We start from the raw sequence: 26,444 nt of genomic DNA on the forward strand, positions 1-26,444 counted from the left end.
CCTTGTAATATTCTGCATTTTTCTAGGAACGTACCTGTTGTTAGGGGTAACAACTAGCTTATTACATAGAAGAACAGGAAGTTTATTTAGTAGATGGGCTTTGGCACTGCTTTGCGATGTTGTACCTGTTGTAAAAATCTTACCTCATGGGTGTTAGTCAGGAGCCCTCATGCATTTAGAGAAGAGTGTGGTGGCAGAGAAACCAAGGACATGCTAATGGTACCACAAATGGGACAAAATAGGGATGGCAACAACTAAGAATTCTGTTTAAAGGTAGTGGAGAAGGAAAGAAAGCACAGAATTGCATTAGGTACTATGTTTTGTTAGCTGTATATTTAATATTTACATTGCCTCTATGTAAGCTTTTCCATGTTCAGCCTCACATCCTAGGAACACAAAACTTGTGTTCTAGACCATGTATCCCTTTTTTTTTTTCATTTGATCTGTCAGTGGAGGAGAGGAAGGTAACAGAGGAAAACTCGGGCTGTTTTGTGTTATGGCAACAGCTGGCATGGATCAGTCCTAGACAGAGTTTTGAAATAATGCAGCATAAGCTGCCTCTTTCTAGTTACAACAGTAGCACAGGAGACCTTGGATGAGGTTAAGAAGCTGGCATTGCTGACATGAGGGGAGTTGAAAAGGCAAAAGACAGCTTGGAGGAAAACAAGATTTGTGGGGAAGCTGTTTAAGCCACAGAATGGCTTATTCAGAATGTTTTGTCTATCCTGTTATGCTGAGTTCTGAAGAATATTGATTCTTGAATCGTGTCATTAATCTGTTTTGAGCGTGATTATAGATGGTAGATGTGATAGATATATTGTGTGTTTGAAGAAAAATCTTGTGTTAGTATCTGTTTTTTAGATTTATGTGATTTATATGATTTAAGTTGAACACTTTTCTTAATATTTTGGGCATTCCAACTTTTTTGATTGCTTTCACTGAAGTGATAAATATTCTTCAGTAGCCACAGTGTAGTAATTCTTGACATGGGGCTGGTAGGTAGGAACTCAAGCTAGTGAGAAAGTAGGTGTGCATTTGCTGCAGGTGTTAGTAGGTAGAAAGGTTAAAAAGGGGTGAGACCTGATGTAGTTGAAGTTTTGCCAAGAATAAAGCAAGAGTAAATTAAGACGTATTTTTAAATCTTAGTGGTTTGAAAGCATTGAGAGGTTTGGGTGGAAGCAGGCGGAACGGAAGAAGAAAATGTGGAGCTTGGGATGTAGAATTGAATCATGCTAAAAATGCTTGCCACTGTGTGGCATGGGTTCTTTTAAGTCCTTAACTTATTTTTAGTCAGTTACTTGCAGTTTAATATTTTTTTATTTTTTTTCACTAAACTTTTTTTCTGTTTTTGTTTTTTTTTTTTTAAAGGAACTTTTTGCTACATAAGGGAAACGTTCCTGAAAAATTCCATTCCACTCTGCAGTAAGGAATTCTTTTGTGAACCTGCAAGTTATGAATCATTTATCAAATTTTAAAAGGCAGCCAGTCATTATGTACTGGAGCAGTTAATTAAATAAAGTATGTGCTTTTCTGAAAAGCTTGCTGTAGATTCTTATATTCAATAGAAATGACAGGAAAAAGGCCTAGGTTCTCCTGTATGGCAGGATGAGTTGAGTTGAGGTATGAGTTGTATATGCAATGCATGTTTCCTCAGATGAAAGCAATTAAATGGTGTGAATGTAGACTATGCAACTTTTATACAGTTAACTTTTTTAGCACTTGGCGAAAACTGCATTTCCTATAAACTACCTTCATGTTAGAACTGACATTCGAAGTGTTCCTTATCTATTTAAGCAATAATTTTAAGTGAATCTGCCTCTTAGTTTGAAAGTTATTCTCTCTGCATATATCTAAACCCTCCTTCCTCCCCATGACCTCCCATTCTATTTTTGGAGTTATTTATAAACTAATTGGAAAAAAAAAGTGGAAGCCCTCAAAAAAAAATCTTCCTGATGGGAGTAAAAAATATGGGAATAAAAGGAGGAGGGACTAGAGAAGGAGAGAAAAAGAAAGAAGAGAAAGAAAACCTACCTTGCCATTTCATTCAACTAGTTTTGAATTGAGTTGCGGCAACTCTACAGAAATACTCCAGTTATATTTCAGTATGTATAGATTTCTGGAAAATCTGAAACTCTGAATGGTTTTCTATTCTTTTAGACTTTGAAAATTTGGGAAACGCTTGTACATATTTTAAACTACTGATTCTAAGTGACTTAAAAAAATTGAATGTAAACGTAACACTGAATAAATGTGGAGGGCCTTGGGGTTTCTATTAAAAAATAAAATCCAGAATGACAATTAAATGTTTACTAGTGTGCTGACTCTTCAGTTCTCTTTCTCTTGTGTAATGTATACAGTGTGCGATAAAAATTGTCATGAACTTGAACTTATGTGAGTTATTAGAAGTTCCTTGTGTTTTACCCACTGTGCTTAGAGTTCCAGATTGGCTTTCTTGACTGAAGTTCAATTAATAATTGTTTTTTGCCAAGTAGGAAATCTTGCAATTCACAAACATGTTTGTATTGTGATGTTGCACCTTATGACACTGAGAGTTGCAAAGTTTCTGTAAAGTGTGGGGGTTTGTTGGTAGTGGTGATATTTGAATGTTCACACACCCATCATGTGCACAACCCTGTATTCCATCTACCCTGTAACTCTTGCATTGAGCAATTAATTATATTAGAGATGCTTACTTTGAGAGAGGTACATCTAGGTGTTAAAACCTGCTGAGTTTCTCTTCTGATCTTTGCACAATTTTCTTTGTCACCACTGTGGTACTGTGTGAGTGAAATGGTAATTCTGTATTACAGTAACTTGTGTCTTCATATATATGTGGGTATATATGAAAATGTATACCATAGTATACAGTCACAATTTATAAATTGAACTTTGTTTCATTGCAAATACCACACAATTTTTTCGTGGCATACCTGAAGCTCAGATATCTGTTTAGAGATCTGCACCAAAGTGGTGTGTAAACTTGGCCTTTGCCTAAGGCCAAGTCTTTATTCTTGGGTGTTCAATTCTGTTATGACTCATCAGCAGAAAATCAAATTACCCAGTGACTTATCAGCTATACTTGCATGTGTACAGAAGCACTGATGTTTAAAAAAAAAAAAGGCACTTGGGCTAGAAACTGGACTAAGTTGCATATTGGATTCAGCTCAGTGTGAATTTTCAGCTTTCTACTTTTTAGTTGTATTTTGCAATTGATCAAATATTTTCATAGCAAGGACATGTCTCTGGTTGTGTCATGTGTTCTCTGAGGAGCAATAGACCTGTTTGTGCTATGGCACATCCTAAAAAATTCTTATGGACCTTCTGTATTTCTTTTGTTTCAGATCCAGTACTTTAAATTAGCCTTGGAGATCTGTTCTGGACTATTTAGTGGTGATTTGGTGACTGAAAGTCACCAAAATAAAGGGTGCTGATATAATCAGTAAATGCTGTCAGAATGTATCATCTGTGCAGCCTTAAAGTACTGTGCTTGAGTAAATTGGAGAAGCAGCATTCTTATAAAGTAGGCAAAAGCCCTTAGAATGGAATAAAGAGAAATAGTGACGTTTACTTGACCAAAGTACATTTTCATGGATAAAACTGGTTTTAAAATTAGTATTGCTGTCAACATACTATGTACTCTTGTATTTTCTGCTTGTGGTTAGTTAAGGTAAAACGTTTACCATTACAGTGAAATGTTTGGGTGTTAGCCATATGCACCAAAATCTTTTTCAGCCCGCTTGAACAGGGAATAGTTTGGCTTGGCTGAGCCTCATTAATGTTAAAGGGACTGATTTCTCTGGCAGGATAGGGGCCAAAGTTCAGTATAGATGTAGAGTTTTGGCTTAGAGTTTCTTTGTCTCTCCCATGGTGTTCAAATATAGAATGACATCAGCCCGTGTGCCTTAGGAAAATATTTCCGTAACGGGTCTGTCAGTTACTCACCCTTTTCTGTGCAAATCCTGAACCTTCTTCCCTCCATCACCTCTGGGGTGGTGTTGGCTGGGCTGGAACTGCTTATTAGAGATAGTAATAGTCTTTGTGTGTCATGGTAATGGGCAGGTGGTTTCAAAAGAGACATATACATAAGGATGGAGAGAGGATGCTGTGCAAGCATAGGCAGCATAGTCCAGAGGGAAAACAAGGAAGATGATGGTGGATGTACCCCAGAAAGAACTTCAGGTCACTGCTTGTGTCTCATTAACCTTGGGATAACGCATCTGTGAGCAAGCAAGCTACAAGAAACCAGGCTTTGAATGTATTGTACTGTCATCTTTCAAAGAATATTTTCTTCAGTTTTTAGAACTGAAAGCAGAAACAGCTGGTATTGCACAGCCTTCGTACAGTTCATAAGGTACCATAGGTATTTGGTAGTTCCTTAATTATTTGTTTTAGAAACCATCAATCTTGTCTGTTTCACATTTCCAACTTGATGCCTTTGAATTCTATTTTAGCTTACATTTCACTTTTTCCTTTTATATTTATGCCACTCTAGATTCCATTTTTCTGAATCAAAGTGAAAAAGAAATTCTTTCAATTAGAAAGAACCTGCTGTAAAATAGAGTTCTGAAAAATTGAAGCAGGGGGAAAATATCCTGTATTTATTTGTCAAATATAGGCCTATTGATATGGGCATAGAGATAGTCTGGTCTCATGTCTTTTAGCAGAGGCTAGTCTTTGGGGAATAAAAATAATATTTCTGTATCAAATTCATAAAGAGAATTTAATATCTAATATTTTATATTTTAGCATTTTGTTTGAGGATTGCCTTGACACCCATGATAAGAAACTCAATTCCTTTGTGCTGCGTTGGTGCTTGAAAGAGGCTAGGAAGAGAAGAACCATTCTCTTCATGTCCTCTTCAACTTCTAGGAGGTCTTCTTCCTCTCCCTCCTTTTCTCTACTAGGGGTAGGAATTTATAGATGAGGGATGGGTGTGTGAATACCTTGTTTATTTATGTCCTGCATACTAGCAGCAGAGATGAAGATAATAGGGACGTAAGAATATCACACATGCCAGTTTAATTCAGCTGCTTATTCCCTTTACTGCATATAGTTTCCTGAAAATGATCAAACTCTGGTAGAAGTTATGCTTGCCTTTTCAAATGTAGATGGTACGATCCACCTGTAAAGTGACTGCAAAGAAAAAAAAGTTCTTTCTATTATCAGACTGACAACTTTACGTTGTGTTTTGAACTAGGCAAATATTAGTATTATAAAATCAGTACTTAAATAGGATTATAGAATTATCATATATGGATATCTTTAGTGTAGATATCTGAAGTGTTAGAAATCATGTCTTGAGTTCAAGTTGGCTTGTTTTTTCAGAATTAAACACTTGATCCTTGAAACAAATTTCATCTCAGAGATCAAAATGACATTACTGAAGAGTTTGTCTATTCGTCTTAGTATTTGGTAACACCAATCTGGATTCATACTTAATGATGTGCGTGGTGTTTGGCTTTGGATTTTTTGTTCTGTATCTTCCAAGTACTTGCAAGGTGGTTTGCTTAGTATGTGAGAGAGCTGCCTGTTAGGTATTATCCTTTACTCCTCCCAGTCTTGTGATAACCTTTGAAAAGCCTGATTTTGGCATTGTTTGCTGCCAGGCTTCTGCTCAGGTCAAGTATCCATTAAAACCCAACAACTCCTCCTTCCCCCTAAGACTCAGTAAATTCACTGTTGAATCCTAATCCATAGCCATTAGCTCTGATTTTTATAAGAACAGTGAAGAGACTCCTAATATCTTTTACTTCTTGCCAGCTACTTGCTCTTTGGATAGGTTTCTTATGGTGTGGAAGCTGAAGACACGATGCAGAGCTTACAGATTTGTAGGCCATGTGGAAGCAGTGACCAGTGTAGAGTTCTCACCAGATGGGCAGCTACTGGCTTCATCTTCTCAAGATCGTACTGTCAGACTATGGGTTCCTTGCATGTGAGTATAACCTGGCAATGTTACGGTATGTGTTTCATTGAAGTGCAATGTGAATACTGGAGTCTGCTCAAGAGAAGTTTCTTTTTCCTTCCCACATGCCTGGGCTTTGACAGAAACAGAGATCAGGGAGCACAAATAGCACAGTTCTTTACTGTGTTACTTTGTTCTTTACTGAATATGCTGTAGTTTCAAAAGAAAAATGTAGCAATTCAAAGGTCACAATTTCATGTGTGTAGGACTATGCCTGGTAGTATTTGTCTGGATTAAAGATTATATTTTAGTAAGGATTGCATGGCTGCACTTCATTTTGGGGAGAGAAGTGATGAAGGAAGCAAAACGGCTTTTTGGAAAAAAACTGTTTTTAATCTACTTGCCTTATTACACTGTTCTTAAATAGTAGTGATTATAAGCAATTCGAAATGATCGTAGAAAAACAGATGTTACTTTAACTTTTAAGCATTTTGTAGATTACTGTATAAAAAATTCTCTTTTAAATATTAATGCTAATGGTACTAAAGGTTAATGCTTCTAGTTATTTGCACAGTTCTCTAAAATTGTGTCATATTAAATGCAATTTAAGGAATGTTATTCTAATAATTAATATTGGAATAAGTAAAAAAATAATGGTGACACTAAGATTTAGCCTCTATATGCTGCTTTTTCATTTGGGTGAGATTCTAAATATGTTAACATTGAGTTTTATGGGGTTTTAAACTCTTTAATATAATTGTGATTCATGACTTGGTGTTTGGGGTTTTGTTTCTTTTCCCCCTACCCCCTTAGTCATGGAGAATCATCAGTATTGAAAGGTCATACAGCATCTGTTCGTAGTGTGAGCTTCTCCCATGATGGCTGCTCTCTAGTTTCAGCATCCAATGATAAATCAATAAAAATATGGAGTGTTTGCAGTCAGCGCCTTTTGTTTACCCTATTCCAACACACTCATTGGGTTCTCTGTGCCAAGTAAGTGTTATTTTTATTCTCTTGGTAAAGTAGAAGAACTCCTAACAAGGTGTTTTTATGTCCCAAGGTAGAACTAAGGGAAGAAAAATCTGTGAAAGACAAATGATTATCTATCAGTAATAATTAAATTTTAATCAAGCAATCTTATTTACACAAGTTTTGTATATATGTCCTAGTTGAAGTATGAAAGCTTGCTCTGTGTTAATGTGTACATATTAAATCTGTTGCTGTATATTAATTCTTTTACTTTAAAGGACCAACATGGTCTTCTGTATCCCGTCTTTCCCCAGTCATGTTTGTTTTCATGCTGTATTAACTTATTTCACAGCATTCACTTGTTTTTAGATTTATTATGCGTGGTAAGGGTTTTCTCAACTATTCTTGTTCTTTGCTGGTTTTCCTTTTCCTTTTTACCATATTGATGGGCAGTTTGCAGCTAAGAGATGCCTGATTTAAACCTCTTGAGAAAAAAACCCTGGTGAAGTGCAGAGCCCTACAAAGTTTCAAAGTATCCGATTGTTGAAAAGAAAAAGAAAAGCTCTAGGAAATCACATGTGGAAGTTCTTGAACAGTTTTCTAATGTCCTTGTGCAGTTGCTCAAGATGTGAAAAAATAATGCTTGAGGAAATTCTACACAAATCAGTTTTACTATTTAAAAACCTAGTCTACTAGTCTAGGAGTAATTGTGAATGCTTTGCTAACAATTTGTAAGTCTAGGGGGAACTCAGAGGAGAACATATATGTAGGTTAAAATGGAACACAAGGTTCTACTGTGTCCTCTTTGTCTTTTGCCTATAGTTTTCTATAGTAATATCCTCGGCATCTAAAGTGACATCCTTGGGCTGCTGCTACCTTCCTCCCCTATCCCTCTCTTTCTCTTGTTTATGGCTCTGTTTTTAATTGTAGTTGATTGTGAAATGAAGGGGGGAAGAGTAAGGGGAGAAGCTTTTCAGTTTTATTACTCCCTGAGAAATATGAGACATTCAAATGTCCTTTAAATGTTACACATCTTTATTTCAAATGGGCTTTCTTGGCTCTGGTATTTTGCGACTTATGTCTCTAATGCTCATCTAGGTAGTATCAGCTGTTTAATAATGTATTCACTTGCATGTTCCAGATTTTCACCTGATGGAAGAATAATAGCATCTTGCAGTGAGGATAAATCTGTTAAGATCTGGGATACAAGAAATAAAACTTGTATTAATAGCTTCTCAGATTATGAAGGGTAAGTGTTACTAGAAAAAAAGGAGGAATGTAAATGTGTCATTTTAATGAGATTAAATGCACCTTCTGTGGTATTAACATCTGTATATGTTAAATCTGAAAATAGATCAAACTTCTACCATCCACGTGAAGTAAAATAATTCATATAGAGTCCTTCTAAAGAGGTTAACTGGCTGCACTTATCCAGCTCTTTTCCAGCAATCAAGAAATAGTCCGGGCAGAAGTGGGGTTATTCTTGGATTTTTGGAATGTTTTCATGTTTTCCCTCCATTTTAATAATGCTATTTGATATTGGATGCTTCAACAAGAAGAAAAGTTGGAGAATTTTCCATTTGTTGATGAAAACAATATTCTATTAGCTTCAGTGATCTGCCTTCTTTAAATATAAAAAATACTTGCTTTTACTTATATGCAGTTTTCTTAAACATCTTGGAAACAGAGCTTTAACAAGTCAGTGGAATATATATCTTGTATATGTGCTTTGCTGGTTTCATGGCTGCCTTCATCCTTTTTACTAATTTAAAATATTGTTATAGCTAGATATTCAGTTTTTAGACATAATTATTTTACTTGTTGCTTACAAACTCTTTGCAGCACTATCTTCTAGGGACTTTATACTCCAGCACAAACTCTGAAGATTTGAGTTGGGTCAATTATACTATATTTTCAACAAAAGCCACATTATACAGTCTGATTTATCAAGCACGTCTTGTTTTCTTATGCTTATTTCAGTTACTTGAAATACCTTGAGTTTCCATACATGTGGATTTCACACAAGTTTTTGGCGACTTAATGTTAATATTGTGGGGTTTATATATATATATAGACCTAAATATTTCTATGGAAACACATAATCAATCTGTTTTCATTAATTATATTTAGATTTGTAAATTTTGTGGATTTCAACCCAAGTGGAACGTGTATAGTTTCTGCAGGTTCCAATCATACAGTGAAACTGTGGGATATTCGAATAAACAAGCTACTGCAGCATTTCAAAGGTAAAAGCAATGTAGTTAGTTTCACTTTCTTTATAAGAGAGCTCTTTGCAATGAAATGTGATTTATTAAGAGTATATTATTTCGTTCCTTACTGGGAAAAGTGGACAAACAAGTCATATTGGCATATTGTAAGTATCTTCTTGTAGTCTCACAACCCTAAAAATCCAATCTGAATCCTTTTTATTTCTTTGCATCTCTTAATTTTTCGAACAGAACTAAGAAAATACTTTGGAGAGTCTGCTATGCCCCAGCACTTTGGTTGTTTTTTCCTTGAATGAAGAGGGCTGTTCTTCGGGAAGTAGAAAAGAGCAAAGAAATAAAGTGTACATTTCTTCTTAGTAGATATCTACAGCCTTTGAATATTGTCTTCTGTAAATTAGTTCACAGAGCAGGGGTTAACTGTGTATCATTCCATCCTTCTGGTAACTACCTCATCACTGCTTCTACTGATGGTACCCTTAAGATTCTGGACCTCTTAGAAGAAAGACTTATTTACACTCTCCATGGACACAAGGTATACACAATAATCCCCTTTAAGTGGAGATCTTAACAGATTGTTCAGTATCTTTTCAAAGAGAAAGTAACGTTTATGCTGTTGTGTCTGGTATCTTACAACTTGTGGATGAACTTTAGTGGACAGCAAGATGTTGTATTAATGCACCTTATTACAAGTGGTTAAGGATATGCATCGGTTTTACCTGTAGCCATGCTTTTTATCTGTCAGTGTTACATGCTTAATGTTAAGTAATAACTCATGTTCTGAATTAATTAAAAATCCACTCTTGATTTTCATAATCATGTTATTTGGCACTTAGTCTTTTTGTCTGTTGAAAAACAGTGCTTTCTAAGGAGGGGGAAGCTTACAGAAGCCAACTTTGGTGAAGAATGGCAGGCATTTCCTCCCTTTCCTCTTATGCAAAACAAACCGTATTTTTGATAATGAATTAAACACATAGCCTTGAGCAATATAATATATATTTTGTAATTTTTTGTTGCAGAGTTGAAGTATAAAATCTAATGAAAATGCCACTATTTTCCTAGTATTGATTATAGTAATTGTAATGCAGCATCTAACTAAAAAGTGCAATATTAACTCTTCAATGAAATTGTTTGGCAAAAATTTCACTTCAGTAAAATTGTTCCTTATTTTATTAAAATTGAAAAGTATGTTATAGTAGGTAATGGCATCAATGTTTTTCTCTTTGCATTAAAGTACCATGATTACAGTAATAATGTAATTTTACTGTATGCCTTTTTTTTTCCCCAGGGACCTGTACTTTCTGTGGCTTTTTCAAAAGGTGGTGAAAAATTTGCCTCAGGTGGAGCAGATGCTCAGGTTTGTGACATTGTCTCTTTAAATTGAATATCTTAATGTTTGTTGCAGTGGATGGGCGTTATATATAGTATGTCACAGTAACATGCTAATTACAGTGTGCTCACATGCATTCTGCCTACTAGTGTGTTATATAGACTTTCCACTGGATGTTATGATGAGGAGTAGACGACAATATTGGCCACTTCTATTTTGAATATTAAAATAAAGGAATGATTTTTAAATAAAAATACTTTAAGTGTTGCAATTCAGTGTCAACAAAGTAGTTGTGTTGCAGTTAGTATTAAGGCCTAGCTGCTCCGTTAGGTTTTGGCTTCTTTTAAAGTCCGTACTCTGTAATTGTAAGAATTAAGTTGTATTACTGGGAAAACTTTGACTAGAATTGGGGAAAAATAGTCCTGTGTTAGCTTTGCTAATTTGCTTCAGTGAAACAGTGAAGTAATGGATTTTACATAGGGAAGAGTTGTTTGAGCATTTAAAATAAAAAAGATAAATTAAACAGCAAGTCAGATAATGAATCTTCATCTGCTGTGATGAATCTCACAATTAAAAAAATATTATCAAGCTTGGAATCATCTCTATCAGGTCTTTATATTTTCCAAATGAAAGAACTTTTGTAGCACTAGGCTTAAATTTTCAGTGTGAAATGTTCCCTAATATTAGTTGTCTTTTCCATTGTTTCCTGTTACAAAAAGCTAAAAGCTCAATGTAGATACAGAAAGCCATGATGTAGAAATTAAGAACTTTTGAATTTACCATGATTCATGCTTATATTCTGTTTCGTGGAGCTTGAAATAAATTTCAGCTATTGAAATAATAAATATTTCCAATTAAAAACTTCCGTAACATTAGAAAAAATGCAGTCTGTTTCTTGTTTTTACTTATTGCTTCCAGTAGCACACTTTTCTGGAATGACTTGAAAGCACTCAAAGAAAAAGAAAAAAAAATTTGCTTTCTGTCACAAGGTGTTTATTAAGAAGCACTGCCAAGATTTGCAGTCACTGGAAAAGTGAAAATGTTGTCAAACTTCTAACAGTAATTTTACAAGTGGAAAAAAACCCCAAACAAAACAGAAAACCCCAAACAGCTAAAAACTGCCCAAACAACCAAAAGAAAAAACAAACCCAAGAACCAGGGAAAGAGATTTATTTCTTCACTCACTAATAGAATCTTTTCTTTTCCATACTAAAGTTTTTAATAAGATTTTTTTTTTAAATTACAAAATGCAACTTAGATTCCCAAGTAATTCTGAATTGTTGACCTTACCTTTCATGAGTACTTCATTTGAGTTTTATGATGATTTGTATATTATACGTAACTTGAGAGGAAACAAAGTGCATGTATTAAACTCGGTCACATAACTGAAGAGTTATCTGGAAGCTCTGATGATGGAAAGGACCTATTGCGTTAAGCCTAACACAACCTCCCAGTTGGATGCCAGCATGCCCTGGGAGTGCCTGTCTTATTTCAAACTTCCTTTGAATTTGGGGCACCCTGAATGAACAGGCATGTTCAGTGCAGTCATGTCATTGCCTTTCTCCTGCCCTGGTTCCATGCTGTAGAGCTGGTGGTGCACAGAATCATGGAGAGAGTAGGTAAAAATTTATAAGATGCTCATGTTTCTCAGCAGTTTGATGTAGTGGTTTCATGCTGAATGCAAGAGAAGGAAGATCCAGTTTCACCAGGAAGCACTTTCTTAGTTAAATGTTGAATTAAAAAAGTAGTCTTAGTAGTCTGATAATGAATCCTGGGTTTAGTTACCTTAAAAAGAGGCATTCCTGCATTTGTTGAAGTTTTTCCCTTTGTTTTATGCAAGGTTTGGTGGGAGAGGGCTACTTATTTTGGTGTAGTTTTTACTTTTCTAAGTTTAAAATGTTCATTGCTAACCACTGAGGTAACTACCAGTGTGTATATCTTTATCTATAAAGTAAACATAAGAACTTTATTCTTTGGTGTTCATTTTCTGTTGGTGTATACGCACATGTATTCCACAAACATCCTATTTTGCTGATCTGTCCACAACCCTTTTCCAGGTCTGCCAGGAGAATAGTTGTGGGACTTCTTGACTCACTCTGTTGGTTTACTGTAAATATAGGATGTGTTATGGTTTGGTTTCCTGGAATATCTATAAGACTGAACGGATAGAACATCTTTGGACTACCTCTCCATTCCGTGACCTCACTTCTGCTTTTGGCCGTTGTGTGACTGTTGTATATTGTTTCTGCCTAGAGTATAATTGGACAAGGTTCAGAAAACAGATTCCTGATGCTAAAACACTGGAACCAGGTGTTTTAGTGTTCTGTGGAACTCTGTCATTTCTCTTATGCCCTCAAACTTTCTTATTAGACTTGCAAGCCTTTATATGGGGCAGAAACTTAACGGTGTATGACCACTTGATTTGTCAGAAAAATAACTTGGTCCAGTGGGACAGAAGTTTCCTTTGGTTTATGATTATGGACATATTTTAGAATTGTTTGTTTTTTTTTTTAATACACTGAACCACATCTTTTAGACTTGAAGTACAAGATACTCTGGGGAAGTGCCTGTGTTGTAGAGATCAGACTAAGTGATCACTGCAGGCTTATTCTGATGTAGTGCTCTATTAGTAATAACAGACTTCACTCAATAGTTATGTTTTGAGCACTGAATAGGCTTCTAGTAGTTACTGATATGATGGTTTCTTACAGGTATTACTATGGAAAACCAACTTTGATTCTTTTGATTATAAAGAAGTTCTTAAACACAATTTTAGAAGAACACATATTGATGAACCTCCTCATCTTCTTGATATTTACCCGAGATCACCTCATCTCCATGATGAAAAACTTCAGTCAGTTGAGGTGAGTGCAATAAGTTATCTAATATAGGAAGCCAGAAGCTTTTGTACAGGCTGTCTGGCATTTATAGTTAAATGTGTTCTATGTATACCAGAGAGCTTTTTATTGTTACGTATAATACTTTGGGAGCAACCATAATTTATGAATCCACATTAAGTTTACTAGACTAGCTGATGCTGTCAGATTTATGCTGAAATTCCTTTCATGCTTCTAATATAAGTCTGTACATCTGATTTAGAAAAAACATAGATGATGATCTGGTTTGTGAAGTAACTTGGCAAGTGTTGCAGAAGGTATCTAAATCTGCATTGAGCTTTAGAATACTAATCAAAATACATCATTATAAGCAGGACAAAGTGACATTATTACTGAAAGTCAAATATTTGATTGTAACAAGTTGTTCCTCTTTCCAAGACCATTAGGTATCATGAGAAGATCTTGATATCTATCTAAAAGTTTAGAAAGACTTTATAGGTTAGTGGTTTGTTTTATGTCACTATGTAGTCTGATTTCATGATAACTTCATTATTGAACTACTCAAAGCATCTACTGGCATCCCTTGGAAGTACTGGAAATTTGGGAACCAAAGTGAAATATCAAATATTCTGTTTCATTATCTGGAAAAATCCTGTTTGTCACATTGTCTAAAAGCAGATTGGTAAAAAGTACTATGCCTTCAATGAGGCCATTGTTTATGCTATACTTGTGACTGTCCTTGATAGAGCTGGCTAGCTTCTGCATGGTGATTACCTGTACTTTTATCTCTTTTTTTTATTTTGTCTGGGTGCCTCTAGTGTGGAAGAAGTGTCTCACAGATAAATCTTGGGACTTTTTGGTTGCTGTCATATACTATCATAGGACTATAGAAATTCACCATTACCTGGTTGTGTTCATATAAAATGTAGATACTGCTGCCATGGCATTTGTTTCTTGCTCAGAGTTTTAAAACATTGACATTTGGGGATACTGAGCTTTTTTTTTGGTGGGCGGGTACGTATGCAATATAAATATATGTAATATGAATAGTATAACGATGGCAAACACTTTGGTGGAGGAGGAGAACTCTGATAGAATTCATCACTGAGATTTCTCATGTGCCTGGTTCTATTGTCATGTTGGATGTGGAGCTTTCTAATGCTTAGCATTTTGGTCAGAACAAGAACAGGATGACTGCATGTATGACAAGCTTCATAAACAAGCTTCTGTGCTGGACTTTGATATTCATTGAAATTCAGTGGATGAAGTTAAGTTTGCTGGTACCAACCTTCAGTATAGTTGGTCAGTGCCAGAACAAACTCTATCACAGCATTTACCAGCAGATTTAAGCCACTCTTGCTGTATCAACAGTTTGCTTCAAGACCCATTCAAATTGCACCCAGTTATAACATGTGCTAAGTAAACAGTAGCTTATAGCTGCAGGGTTCGGTTGCTTTCTGTTCAGGTCAGTGTTTCCAGACCTCTGCTGCTCAGATGCCTGGCAAAGATGTGAATGTACTCTAAAGCAATTTTTGAGGTTTTTTTCCTATTCCTGATCCCAGGTAATTGAGAAGCTCTGAAAAAGCTTTAATGAGTTCAGGCTAAAGTTAAACTAAGGCTAGGAAGCACCTCTTTGTCAATACTGAAAGGGCACATCAGGGAAATTTGATAGTTGAATGTCAAGAAATTATTTATCAGTTAGTTTTGACAGATTCACTTAACCTAATGTCTGCATTTATTCATAGGTGCTCCATAGTAGTGAAGGGCTCTATGGCTTTGACATTTGTCATAGCAAAGTTTTGGGCTCTTTGTGGTTTATTTTCTGGCCTGATTTCAGGATTTTAGGAATAGGGTTGTTGTGTTTAGTTTTCTATTAACATCACTGTCAGTGATGTTAATAGAAAACATCACAGTCAGTAGAATATCTTTCTCTCAAATAAACATGAAGTATATTATATTCTTTGAGACAAAACAGTGTCTGATAGTTCCACAAAACTCATATTATTGTAATGTACTATATTCTTATATATGTAAATTAAATATTATAGTAGTAGTGATTAGGATCTCTCTTACAGCTAATTTTCAGAATTAATGTAATAATACAGTAATTTAGACAAAGTTAAGGTGAAGTTACTAAGTTCTGTTTCTCCGTATGTCTTTTCCTGTTTTTTTAATTGCCTCTCCTGTCTACGAAGGGGATATTTGTTATGGTGAGGAAGAATAGACCTTACCAACTGGACAGAAACATAATTTATCCGGACAAAACTAGCATCAGGTTACTACCAGCAGTAATATGCTTTAGTGGCACTAACTGTGCTTGAAATTTTTCGGTGTTCCATCATCTTAAATATTTCCTCTTGTAAATGAGAAAAAGCATCATGTCTAGCCCCACTGTGCTATGCTGTACTCTGGATAAGAAAAGAAAAATTTGTCCTTCTTTGGTTAAAACTTGTTACTTTTTTAATACCTCAACCTCTTTCTAAGGTTGAGGCAATAGACAGAATTTTGACATTAGGCAGTTCCACCACAGTATCACCCTCATCTTTCAGTGGCTCATCGTGTTTCTCATATATAAGGGAAAGGAGGGATTGAATCACAGATGTGTCAGAGTGAGTTTTTGGAGGTCAACTGTTCTTCTTGTTAATGGTACATAAAGTCAGCTGTGTCTAGTTAGAAGGCCTTGAAGAAAGATGGAGATTCCCCAGTCTTTTTGGGTGATCTATTCCACTACAGTACAGCAATTGTAATGACACAGTTTTTCCTGGTATCTGCACCTCAGATAATATGCAGAACTGTTTCCTTTCTCTTTATTTTCTTCCTTTCTCTTCATATTTCTGTGAATGGGGTAAGATAATCGATCTTAACTAAATGGAAGTAACAGTTTTCTAAGAGACTTGGTAACATATGCAAGAATTACAGGCAGGCAGAAGAGGCAGTTCAGATATGGGATATTTAAAAGCATCGATGACCATTTAAGGTTTGCTACAAGACACTACGTTATCTAGACATTTGAGATGTGTTATAATGCATTGCCCTGAGTTATGCTTTGATGGTTTCTTTGGCTGGCATCAGAGACACAGTGCAGTGTTTTCCCACATCACCTGTTGGAAATGCTGTTTTGAATAAAGCAGCTTGCACAAGGGCGTTAAGAATTACAGGTATCACCTGGTGTCTTGCCTTTCAGGATAGTGACAGAAACGTGGAGCAAGTGTGTACTTTCACCTTTTCTCAAAACTTTTATTCACTCTTCCAAACTATACATGGAGCCATTAGTATTTGAGTCACCTTCCCTAGTTTGTTTTTTTTTGTTGCTTTGTTTTGTTTTGTTTTGTTTTTCTCTCTCTCTACATACCTGGGGTTTTTTGACACATAATTAACTTTTACAAGAACTCCTCCTCCTCAGACCTGCAGTAGCCTGAATTTTAATGAAGTGTTGAATTTCCTGTTCTTGACTTATAAATCTTTACAACTCTTCTCCAACTGCACTGATCAATGTGATTTCTTGAATATTTGAGTAAGTAGAGATTTAATGCTTATAATCATTACAATTATTCAGACTACTTGGAAATGTAAGTAAATTACTTGTTCTCTGAAGGCACCTACTTTTTTTTTCTGTTGACCACAGAGGTAATCTTGGGTGACCAGCTCAAATATAGATGTCCAGCAGTATGTCAAATTTAGCTGAGATAAATCCCAGTCATTGTATCTCTTTGACATAAGGATCTTTTGGAGTTATTTGAAAACAGTATGTTTAAACAGTAATGCAGTTTTAGTGAAAAATACTAAAAAATGCATTCCACTAGGTGACAGTTCTATTTATGAATTTGTCATATTTGTACATAATTTACCTTTTATAATCTAGAGACCTCTTTAAAATAAATGGAAGGTAGAAAAAAAGAGTTTCCTTTCAAAACATAGCTTTGAGATTTGAACAGTATTAAGGTACATGGAGTTTATATCTTGAGCATAAATAGCTTCTGTTGATTTAGTTCGTGGTTTTTTTTTAATCTTAAAATCTTCAGTTAGAGCCTTCCCAAATCTTCGTTCGCGAAGCCTAGCCATGAAAAATCTTCAGTGTAATTTCAGTTGTAAATATTTTCCTAGGTGAAGGAAATCCAAATATACGCTAGGTGGCAGTAGAAAAAAGAACATATGGCTCGCTTGGCTTGAGGGCTCCAGTCTAGAACAAAAACGGTGTTTAATGAAATTGAATGCTAATTTGCTCTTGGTATGTTTGGAGAGACTATTTCACATCACTTTCCTAGGAAATACTTTGTGTGAGAACTTCCTCTTTTAATTTTATTGACTTCATTTTTCTAATGCATGGAAGGATTTATAGAAACCTTCCTTCAAATATATTTTCTTGTGCTATGGATCAAAATGTGATAATTGTATTATCATATTAAAAGATGATAATGAAAATACTTATATATCAGTCTACCAAGTAATTAAAGCATTTAAATATAAATTAAATTTAAATTGAAAACCTTTAATACATGACAGTTCTCCCTACCTTGCTTTTTAGTGTTCTGGTTTTTCTGTCTTGTTTCTTAAAGTTAAATCTTTCCAAATATGTTTGGTAGGATTATTTTACAGCTAACTACATCACCTTGTTAGGAAATGTCAAGTCATTTGAAACTTTCACGTTTAGAGTAATTCCATTATCTCATTAATTTTTAGTGCAACATTAAACACTAATATTTGTAAGAAGGGTTCATCTACAGCCTTCATGTTTTTGTGCTCATTTCTTTAGACACTTTTTAGATGCTCTGGCTAGTTGCTTAATAGTTTCATATTTAATTTTTTCAAATATTGTTTATGATAGTTCCTGCACCCCTAGTCAGTGTTTACAGTGCTCCTCATCATCCCCTTATCTCTGATAAAGCAGTAAGCAGAACTGTATGAAGAGGAACTTTCATTCCAAGTCCAGGATATGACACTTCCACATAAAGACCACATTTAGTAATACCATATATTTATTTAGCAACCTGTATCAAGAAAAGCATTTAACTCATTCTACAATATCTTTCACGTATATAAGAAGGAGATACCTCAAAGAGGATGTTTCAAGAGCTATTAGTAATAATACTACAGTAGCTCCTCCACATTAGAGTATTGATAAGTGGTAGGCATCTGTTATCCCTCTTCTGCAGAATCCGGCAGATGCATTGTCCTCTCTTCAGCACCCAAATGATTCATGCCAGAAAACTACTTTAGTCTTAGCTGCTCATAGTAGGATTGATACTCTGATAATGCATTAATTATATTTATTGCAGGACTGACTGAATGTCAGAAGCAAATGACCCTAGGCACTGAATAAATGTAAGCTCTTTGGGACAGTTGCTTGTTTAATCTCAATAGGCATGTCACGTATGGAGGGGAAAAAAGTAAAATTTGTGGTTCCTCTCTGCTTTGCTTTAGCACTGATAAAGTGGTAATCAATACCATATTCAGAGGAGACTATGTCTGATCATATTTCTGTTGAGAAGATGCTTTCATTCTCCTTTATCCCTTTATTTCTTCCAAATCTATTTGAGAAAATTGGAAGAAAGCAGGACTTGATCCTAATATCTGTATATGAGGGAGAAGATCCTAATATCTACAAATGAGGGAGAATTTTAAGTATGCAGCTTGTGATGGCCCTGTAGCAGTATGGGTTTTCTTGATTGTCCCTGAGTCCCTGCTCATTCTTGATTGATGCAAATATAATCTGAAGACAGAAAAAAAGAGTTCATGAATGAAGAATGGCTTGTTGAAACTGAATGAGAGAAAAAGCTAGTCAGAAAAGTGAACAAGCTTAAAAACAGAATTAAGATCTCCCCTTAAGGAAAGCTTGTCATCTCTGATTTGTAAGTGCTGCAAAGCGTGATAATCTCTCTCACCTTGAGTAATCTGATAATATCTGTATTTAAATGTTTCTTTACCTTCTAACTTGCTAGTAAACTTTGTTTGTCTTCTTCCTCCATGTACACTTACTGAGGAATATCTTGCTTCTATTAATTTTAAGCTAAATTCTGCGTGTAACCTATGGAAATCCAAATGAACTGAATGAAAAGTCTTCAGGCACTACAAGATGTTATTGCCCTCCTTCCCTGGCTACTAATTCTGGATTTAAGATTGCATTCTAGTTACTTAACAAACATGTATCTGACCTAAAGGTCTGTATGCCAATGTGTGGACCCTAGCATCAGGGATTCTAACTTGTGGAAATAGCACTGAAGCAGTTACTGAGGGAGCAGCTCTGGCTGAGACAGAATTTTGACCGTCTTCAGGTGAAATGGTAGGATCTCCCACTTGAAAAGGCAAAATAAAATGACCCTTGTATCTAAGAAACTTTCAGTGACTAAAATACAACCTGTCACTAGGACAGTGTGAGTTTTGAGGGGTTTGTTTATTTTTTTCCACTTTCAGTATGTTGTTTGGAATTAATGCTCTTTCTGATAAGGCTGCTGTTGGATAGCTGATAAAAAGTTGAAAAGAAAAAAGTTCATTTCTCGTTATTACATTAGGCTTCTTGACAATTTGAAAGTCATCTAGTCTTTCTGTGAAATTTGCCAGTTTATAAAATAATGAGAATAGTACTTCTATAAGTCATACTGTGAAGGCAAACATCTTAGGCTGTGATACACCTAGATAATATAATGGTAGGGAAAATGTGCACAAATTTTTATAGGGAGGTTATTCTGATCCTTAGGTGAAACTGTAAGATAAATGAAAGCAGCAGCTTTCTCAAACTTTATATTATCTGATATTTTGTCAATGCTTCACTTTCAGGAAAGGACATTAGTAAAATATTTCTAAAGCTACAGAGTAAGTCCTATAACCAACAATGAGCAAGTAGTCCAACTGTGATATTAAAAGCAAAATTGCAGATGTTGTGATGAGATGTCTGATCAATCAGCCTCTGACATTGTCTCAGTATTTTCAGTAAGAGTGTGATTTGTATTTGGGTAGTTAACTTATCAGAGATTTCAGTGTGATCTCCTACCTGGTTTCCACAACGGTGTTTTTCAAGTTATTTTGGTAATCAAAGTTGGGACACAACAAGTAAGCATGTCAACAGTCTGTTTGTTGTAGATGACTTGAGGAACCTGAATGTGAGAACTGACTGACCTGGATTGTTAACTGTGTGCTCACTTTTTATTTCATTCTTATTTCCCTTTCTCTGCTGATGCTGAAATAATAGCATAATTCATTTTCAACAGGTTGACCCTACATATGATGTAACTGATATGCAAACACCTGATCCACCTGTCATAGAGATTAGAACCTCTTCATCTTTCAGTACTCTGGTAAGTTGCTTTAAAAAAAAAAAGATATGATATAGCTGTTATCAGAAATGTGCTCTTTCTGTCCATACGAATAAAATATTTCTTTTAACAATTGTCGAGTGCTCAGAGCTCAGTATCCTAAGCTTTCTGTCACAGTTCCCAAGCCTAACCAGAAGATGGTGTAATAGCAAAGCTTTCATGTTATTCTGTAATTTTACCCCATATAGACAGAAATTCTATTTGTAAGCCCATGCTAATTACATCTAAATATTACTGTTAAAATTTGTGGTTTATTCTCAAACACTTTTTGTAACTCTGTTTTTATCTGCAAATAACGGGAAATCTGAAGAATAACTGTCTCACTGATACAATTCCAGAAGTGCTGCTGTAATTTTTTTCCTTTTAAGGCATTTAATAGTTCTCTAGGAGGAAAAAAAGTAAGACATTTTAAGACAGAATATGATTAGAGCCTTCTGATGTTAGCTGTACGTATGACATTGGTATGGCACGTGGGAGGAAAGGAAGGCAATGTTTTAGCGGTGGTTTCGTAGGAGGACAAATATGCTCTCCTGGTATGAAATCTAAAAGACATGCTGTTCTAGAATTAGGTTAAAATGAGAATTTTTCTTTTAGCTCTGAATCTGGACCTGTGAAGGTATAAACTGTATCTTAAGCAATTTTAGTTACCATAAAAAGAGTTTGTGTGGTTGAAGGGTTAATACGTATGAATAGGCAGCAGGTGTGTTTTCTGCTGTTCTGTTTTGTCATGAATGCTTTGTGAAAGGTATGTTGTGAAGGTACTATATAAAATTCTTTAGGTTCAAGATAGAGAGGTTGATGACAAACCTTTACTTCAAAACAACTAATCATATAATAATTTATATTTGAGAAGTGATAATTTAATGTATTTTAATTAGCATTTGTTTTGTTGTGTTTTCACAATGGACATGAGGTTCTTTAAGATAATGTATGTCAAAAGTAATTTGTAGACTTACAGACATCTAGTAGGCTTGACTGGTAGTGGATTGTGGTGCATATAATTTATTGACTACCTATCACTTTTAAATACTCTGTTCATTACTTACTGCTCATCACAAAATTCAAATGTATAGTTATACTGTAATTCTTTATTACATAAATATAAAATCCGTCAATTACTTAGTCTCCATTAATTCTTTTAATATGAAAGCAGTTTACAAAATTTTGCCCAGAACTCATTGTAGGAATATGTTGACCAAATAGATACATTGTTTTGACTGCTATCTATCTGGCTTTACAATCTTCATTATAAAAATGTTGCTTCTAAATGCATGCCTTTTGACTGTGTCAATAATCATTACCTTTTTTTTTTCCCAATATCTTAATCTACTGTTCGTCATTGATTCTCACCTTTCTTCATTTCAACATCACCGTCTGCATCTTTTTCCATCTAGAAATATTTCTGTATCTTTGTTACATGGACTGCAGCCTTAAAGACAACTGTCCTGTTCCACACCACTATTGACACAAATTCAGGAATCATTTGCATGTTTTCCTTGCCACTAGTATCCTTCCTCTCCCATAGTCATTAACACTTTCTCCAACTTTGCCAGCCTACCTGGTCCTCCCTGCTTTCTAATGCCAACTCATCTTTTAGTGTCATCTTTCTGTCCATTGTCTGTCTGCTGCATTACCAGTGTCTGCTGTTTGTGGAATAATCACCTGTTTTTTAATCAGACCAGCCATCTAGACCTCTGTGTCTTGTTTCTAAAGGGTTCTGGATCTCAGTGACTTGGACCTTTTCATCTGAAGCTGGTTCAATTTTCCTAATGTATGGAGGCCCCATCTATAGAGGCTTGATGTGTTCTTCATAAGAAACAAGGGGGAAGGACAGATGCTGGATTTCGTCCAATCACACCTTCACTGCCAGATTTCCTCTTGATACAGTTTGTCCTCACTTGAATGATATTGCTTTTGTGCATTATTTGTGTATTTTTTTTAATCCTTCTCTAACCTGAGGTTGCCAGATGGTAGTCTAATTCACCATCTTCCCTAATTCATGCCTCTCTCTGATTCCAACCCCAGTGGGTTGCTCTTTTTCTACTGATTATCAAAGGCAATCATTCTGCAGGGTTTTTTTTTCCCAGCAAACATACCAAGACCCATTTTAAAGCTGTTTATGGCTTTTTGGTCCTACTTCTACTGAAAGAACACTGTTCAAATGACTAAAAGCCTTTGATCAGGTTGACAGGTTAATTTATAAATGTTCTGTCTATACCTACTTATTCTTTTTGAAGTGTTTTGCTCTAGCTTAAGGAGTTCTTCTGCCCTTCTAGTATTTGCAGTGAGAAAAATGCACTCTGCACTTAGATATCTTTAGGGGTTCTTGTTCAATGTATTTATCATGCATGTAATGCAGCAGGGTCTTAAAAATACATTGGCAAGTCTCTAGACCACTGGAAATAGCTAATCAACATATTTAATTTTTCTACTGAAGAAGAGAGAGACAGCCTTTATTAGATCATAGTCTCGAAGTATTTAAAGACTCACAGTTTCTCTGGAATAAGTAACAACACTGAAGCTTTTGTAGGTTCTTTGTTGATCTCCCTGAGATGTCTTCAGGAAGATTGGAAGCCTATGCAAAACCTTGCAGTGTTTCATTGAATAGCTATCAAAATTTCTGCCAGTAAGCGGGCAAGTGTCCATACGTCTCAATCTAGTCTCAATCCAGGAAATAAGAGAAAGTGCTCTTCTTATTGAGAATCTTTTCTTCAGCTGGAATTATGTTCTGTCCTACCGCTTTATGGGAAATATGCTGTTACTGCCCCTGAGATGACTTGTGACAGAGCAAAAAGGTATTACTTTTCTTCCCTTCAGTAAAGATTTGTTAATGAAAATGATAGAGTAGTATAAATTGAGAGGTATGCCTGGAGTCCTTTCATCTAACCTTTCCCTTGAAGCAAGGCCAACTTGGATCAAGTTCTTGAAAGCCTTGTCCAGTTCATATGTTAATAATGTGCAAGAATGGAGATTCCACCATCTTTCTGGGCAGCTTGCTCTAGTGTTTGATTGATGACAATATTTTTTTTTTCATAATATGTAACTAGAATATCCTATTTTCCAACATGTCTGTTACGTGTAATTCACAGTGGTCCTCTAATAAGTATCTATATCTGTCTTCTTTCTATCCACCCATTAGATATTTGGGATGGCAGCAAGATCTCCATGTATCCTTTCTTCCTTGAGGCTGAACAAACCTGGTTATCTGCCTCTGCTTGTATATCATGTGTTCCAGCCCCTTCACCATCTTGTTCACCCTCCACTGGACTTGCTCCAGGATGACAATGTCTATCTGGGATGAAGAAGACCAAAACAGGACGCACAACTCCATACGTTTAAGGTGCAGTGAAGTATCACTGTCATCTATTCTTTACAATAGTCTGCCTGGAGAAGACTTGTAAAACAAGTATTTAAAAATTTAACACTCTCGATTCTTTATTATGAATTTAAAATATATGTTTAGATATTTTCTTAGCAGTCCATTTATATTTTTGAGCTGTAGCTGTATGAAAAAATTACTGGTATTTATCTCTTCCTCCCACTCCTCCTCCTCTTTTTAAGGAATTTTAATTTCTTGCTTCATCAAAACCAACAATTCATCACAGCTTCCCCACTTGAAATGCCTACTTACATGTTTTTTTAAATTTAGTTGTATTTTCTTGCTTCAAAGATTAAGCTAAGATATGCAGATACGAATGTTCTCATAGAGATTTTGCTAGAAAACAATTAAATTATTGAACTACCTGAATTGTAAACAGCTTATCTTTTCAGCTTGTGTTCTAGCTTAGTTCTAAGGCCAAATCTTTTTGAACATGATGAAAAAACCTTTTTTCATCTCAGATTTACACTTGATGCAAATGCCTTTTTAAACTTAGTGAAGGGAATGTGGTCGTTGTGTCAGTGGAAAAAAACTTCAATGTGATCTTCATATGGAGTTGCTTTCTTTTGGGCTACAATTAGAAAAGCATTAAGAACCTCCTGTATATTATTATGGTTAGGAAATAGCTTTGAATTTGATGATTCATTTATTCACTTCTCCTGTGTATTCCTGAAACCAGTGTAAAAATGAGCCATGGATGCTTAGGTAACTAGTATGTGTGCAATGCCCTGACTTCTCCTGTGGTAAGACTCTTAATATGTTGCAGTTACTAGAAATCATGCATATTCTAGCCTTTTGCACTCTGAAAATGTTCACTGAATTGGAGTCAAGGTTTGGGGTCTGGGGGTGGTGTTTCATTCTCCTTTCTGTTTCACTGAAGACTGAAAGCATTACTGCCTCTCTCCCACCCCTTCTTCTTTGTGTTTCAAGCAACTTAAGCTTAATTTCGGAACTATTGAAAAGGAAAAATTGGAAGTTTTGTTTCCCTTTGGGACTGTTTCCTCCTGTTTCATCCTCCAATTTTAGTTTTAGTCTTGAAGGAGCTTGGGTTTTTTCAGTTCTGTAAGGCGATACATTGGTAACCTCCAGTCCCTGATAAGCTGTTGGGAACAAGGGAAAGTTGATGGTGTCTGTAGTTTTTACTGACAGCAGCAGGAAATCACTGTAGAGGCTCTTTAATCTTCCATCCCCTGACCTTGCTCATGTAAACAGGATTTGGAGGAAGCAAAGCAATGTACTGTAATCTGGAAGTCAGAATGTCTGCGCTGGCTGGGAGATGTTTGCTGTTCTTTCTCTTCCAGTGCTGTTTAACACTGAAAACATGACATGCTTATTTTTTGTTTACAGTACAACTTCTACAAAGTTAAGACTGGATTAATTACTGAGTGAAGAAAGATAAGGATTGTTTCTGTTTGGATCAAAAAGAACATACTAAATTTTAGAATAAAAGGTTTATCTGTACTGTATTTGTAGTAGGTGTCTTGATGCAAAAAGTAGAAGTATCTGTACTCTCCATTTGTCCTGTACATGTTGCTTTTGCAGTATGTATTTCAGGGTTTAGGGTTTTTTTGACACACTGTTCTCTGTGTTTATTTTAAATACAGAAAAACCCAAACCCCACAACCTAAAAGATACCCTCTATATTTGGAAAGACAGCAATTATTAATGCAAAATTTGCATCTATTCTTCCATGTATACAATGAAGGCTTAGTTAACTGTTCTGCCTCATGGAAACTTACTTTGAAAAGATCTTGGAGTAATGTCTCTTCCTTGCATGGCTTATTACAGCTCCAGAATCCTGTAGGAGAGGATGACAATAGAAATTATATCTTAAATGCTATTTTTAAAAGCTAAAAATGCTGAATATTCTCCTTATTATGCAATGTCAAATTTATTCTGATTTACATCCTTTCCTGGCTTCAGACTTACATGAAAATAAACACCAACTGTCTTCAGTGAGGTTAAGAGGAGGAGAAAAGGAAGAAAGGAAATAATAGCAATTTTATACATAAATCATCTCCTCCCAAATCCAGTTCAGAAGGGAACAGCCAGTAGAACAAAACCCATATGTCACTTCACAGTGCAGAGTAGATGCCTTTACTGCTTGTTATAGTTCATCTGAAAGCCCAACAACTTTCTGTAGTCCGTGGATATCAAGTTTTCTTGGGACCTCAGACATTTAGCCTTTCACTTAAACTCTGATCATTGCATGATATTCGTACATTTTTCTCTACATAAGAAAAATTCCAGCACTGTTCCCTTTGAAAGGGTGACTGGAATCATTGCCATTGAAGAAAAAGAGAAATGTCCTGGTTTTGTTCCTTATCCAGAACTCAATTGCCAATTAGAATGAGCTCTGCATTGATTATTGATCCCAGCGGCAAAGGGGCTTTGATAAAAATTGACAGTTCCCAACCTCTTCCATCACCTTACATTCCTTGCTCCCAGAGAGGGAAATAAGAAAGGCCACTCCCTTAATAGCTGTGGATTTT

General features: G+C 35.5%; 1 protein-coding gene across 2 annotated transcripts in view; it reads left to right on the plus strand.

Annotated features, from left to right (window-relative positions):
• POC1B (POC1 centriolar protein B) overlaps window positions 1-26,444 on the plus strand; it is a 44,107-nt gene that overhangs the window by 3,198 nt on the left and 14,465 nt on the right. Inside the window, exons 3-11 of one of the 2 annotated variants that reach the window (XM_027732925.2) lie at window positions 5,761-5,932; window positions 6,716-6,895; window positions 8,013-8,120; window positions 9,002-9,117; window positions 9,498-9,631; window positions 10,385-10,453; window positions 13,138-13,290; window positions 20,469-20,555; window positions 23,713-23,913. In XM_027732925.2, coding sequence (XP_027588726.1) covers window positions 5,761-5,932; window positions 6,716-6,895; window positions 8,013-8,120; window positions 9,002-9,117; window positions 9,498-9,631; window positions 10,385-10,453; window positions 13,138-13,290; window positions 20,469-20,555; window positions 23,713-23,874 — 1,181 coding nt within the window. In that variant the 3' untranslated portion in view covers window positions 23,875-23,913. The remainder of the gene's footprint in view (window positions 1-5,760; window positions 5,933-6,715; window positions 6,896-8,012; window positions 8,121-9,001; window positions 9,118-9,497; window positions 9,632-10,384; window positions 10,454-13,137; window positions 13,291-20,468; window positions 20,556-23,712; window positions 23,914-26,444) is intronic. The other variant, XM_027732924.2, reaches the window with a different exon arrangement.

The sequence above is a fragment of the Pipra filicauda genome, unplaced genomic scaffold, assembly GCF_003945595.2.
Source record: "Pipra filicauda isolate LSUMZ 115617 unplaced genomic scaffold, ASM394559v2 scaffold54_size4384275_pilon, whole genome shotgun sequence".
Lineage (NCBI taxonomy): Eukaryota > Metazoa > Chordata > Aves > Passeriformes > Pipridae > Pipra > Pipra filicauda.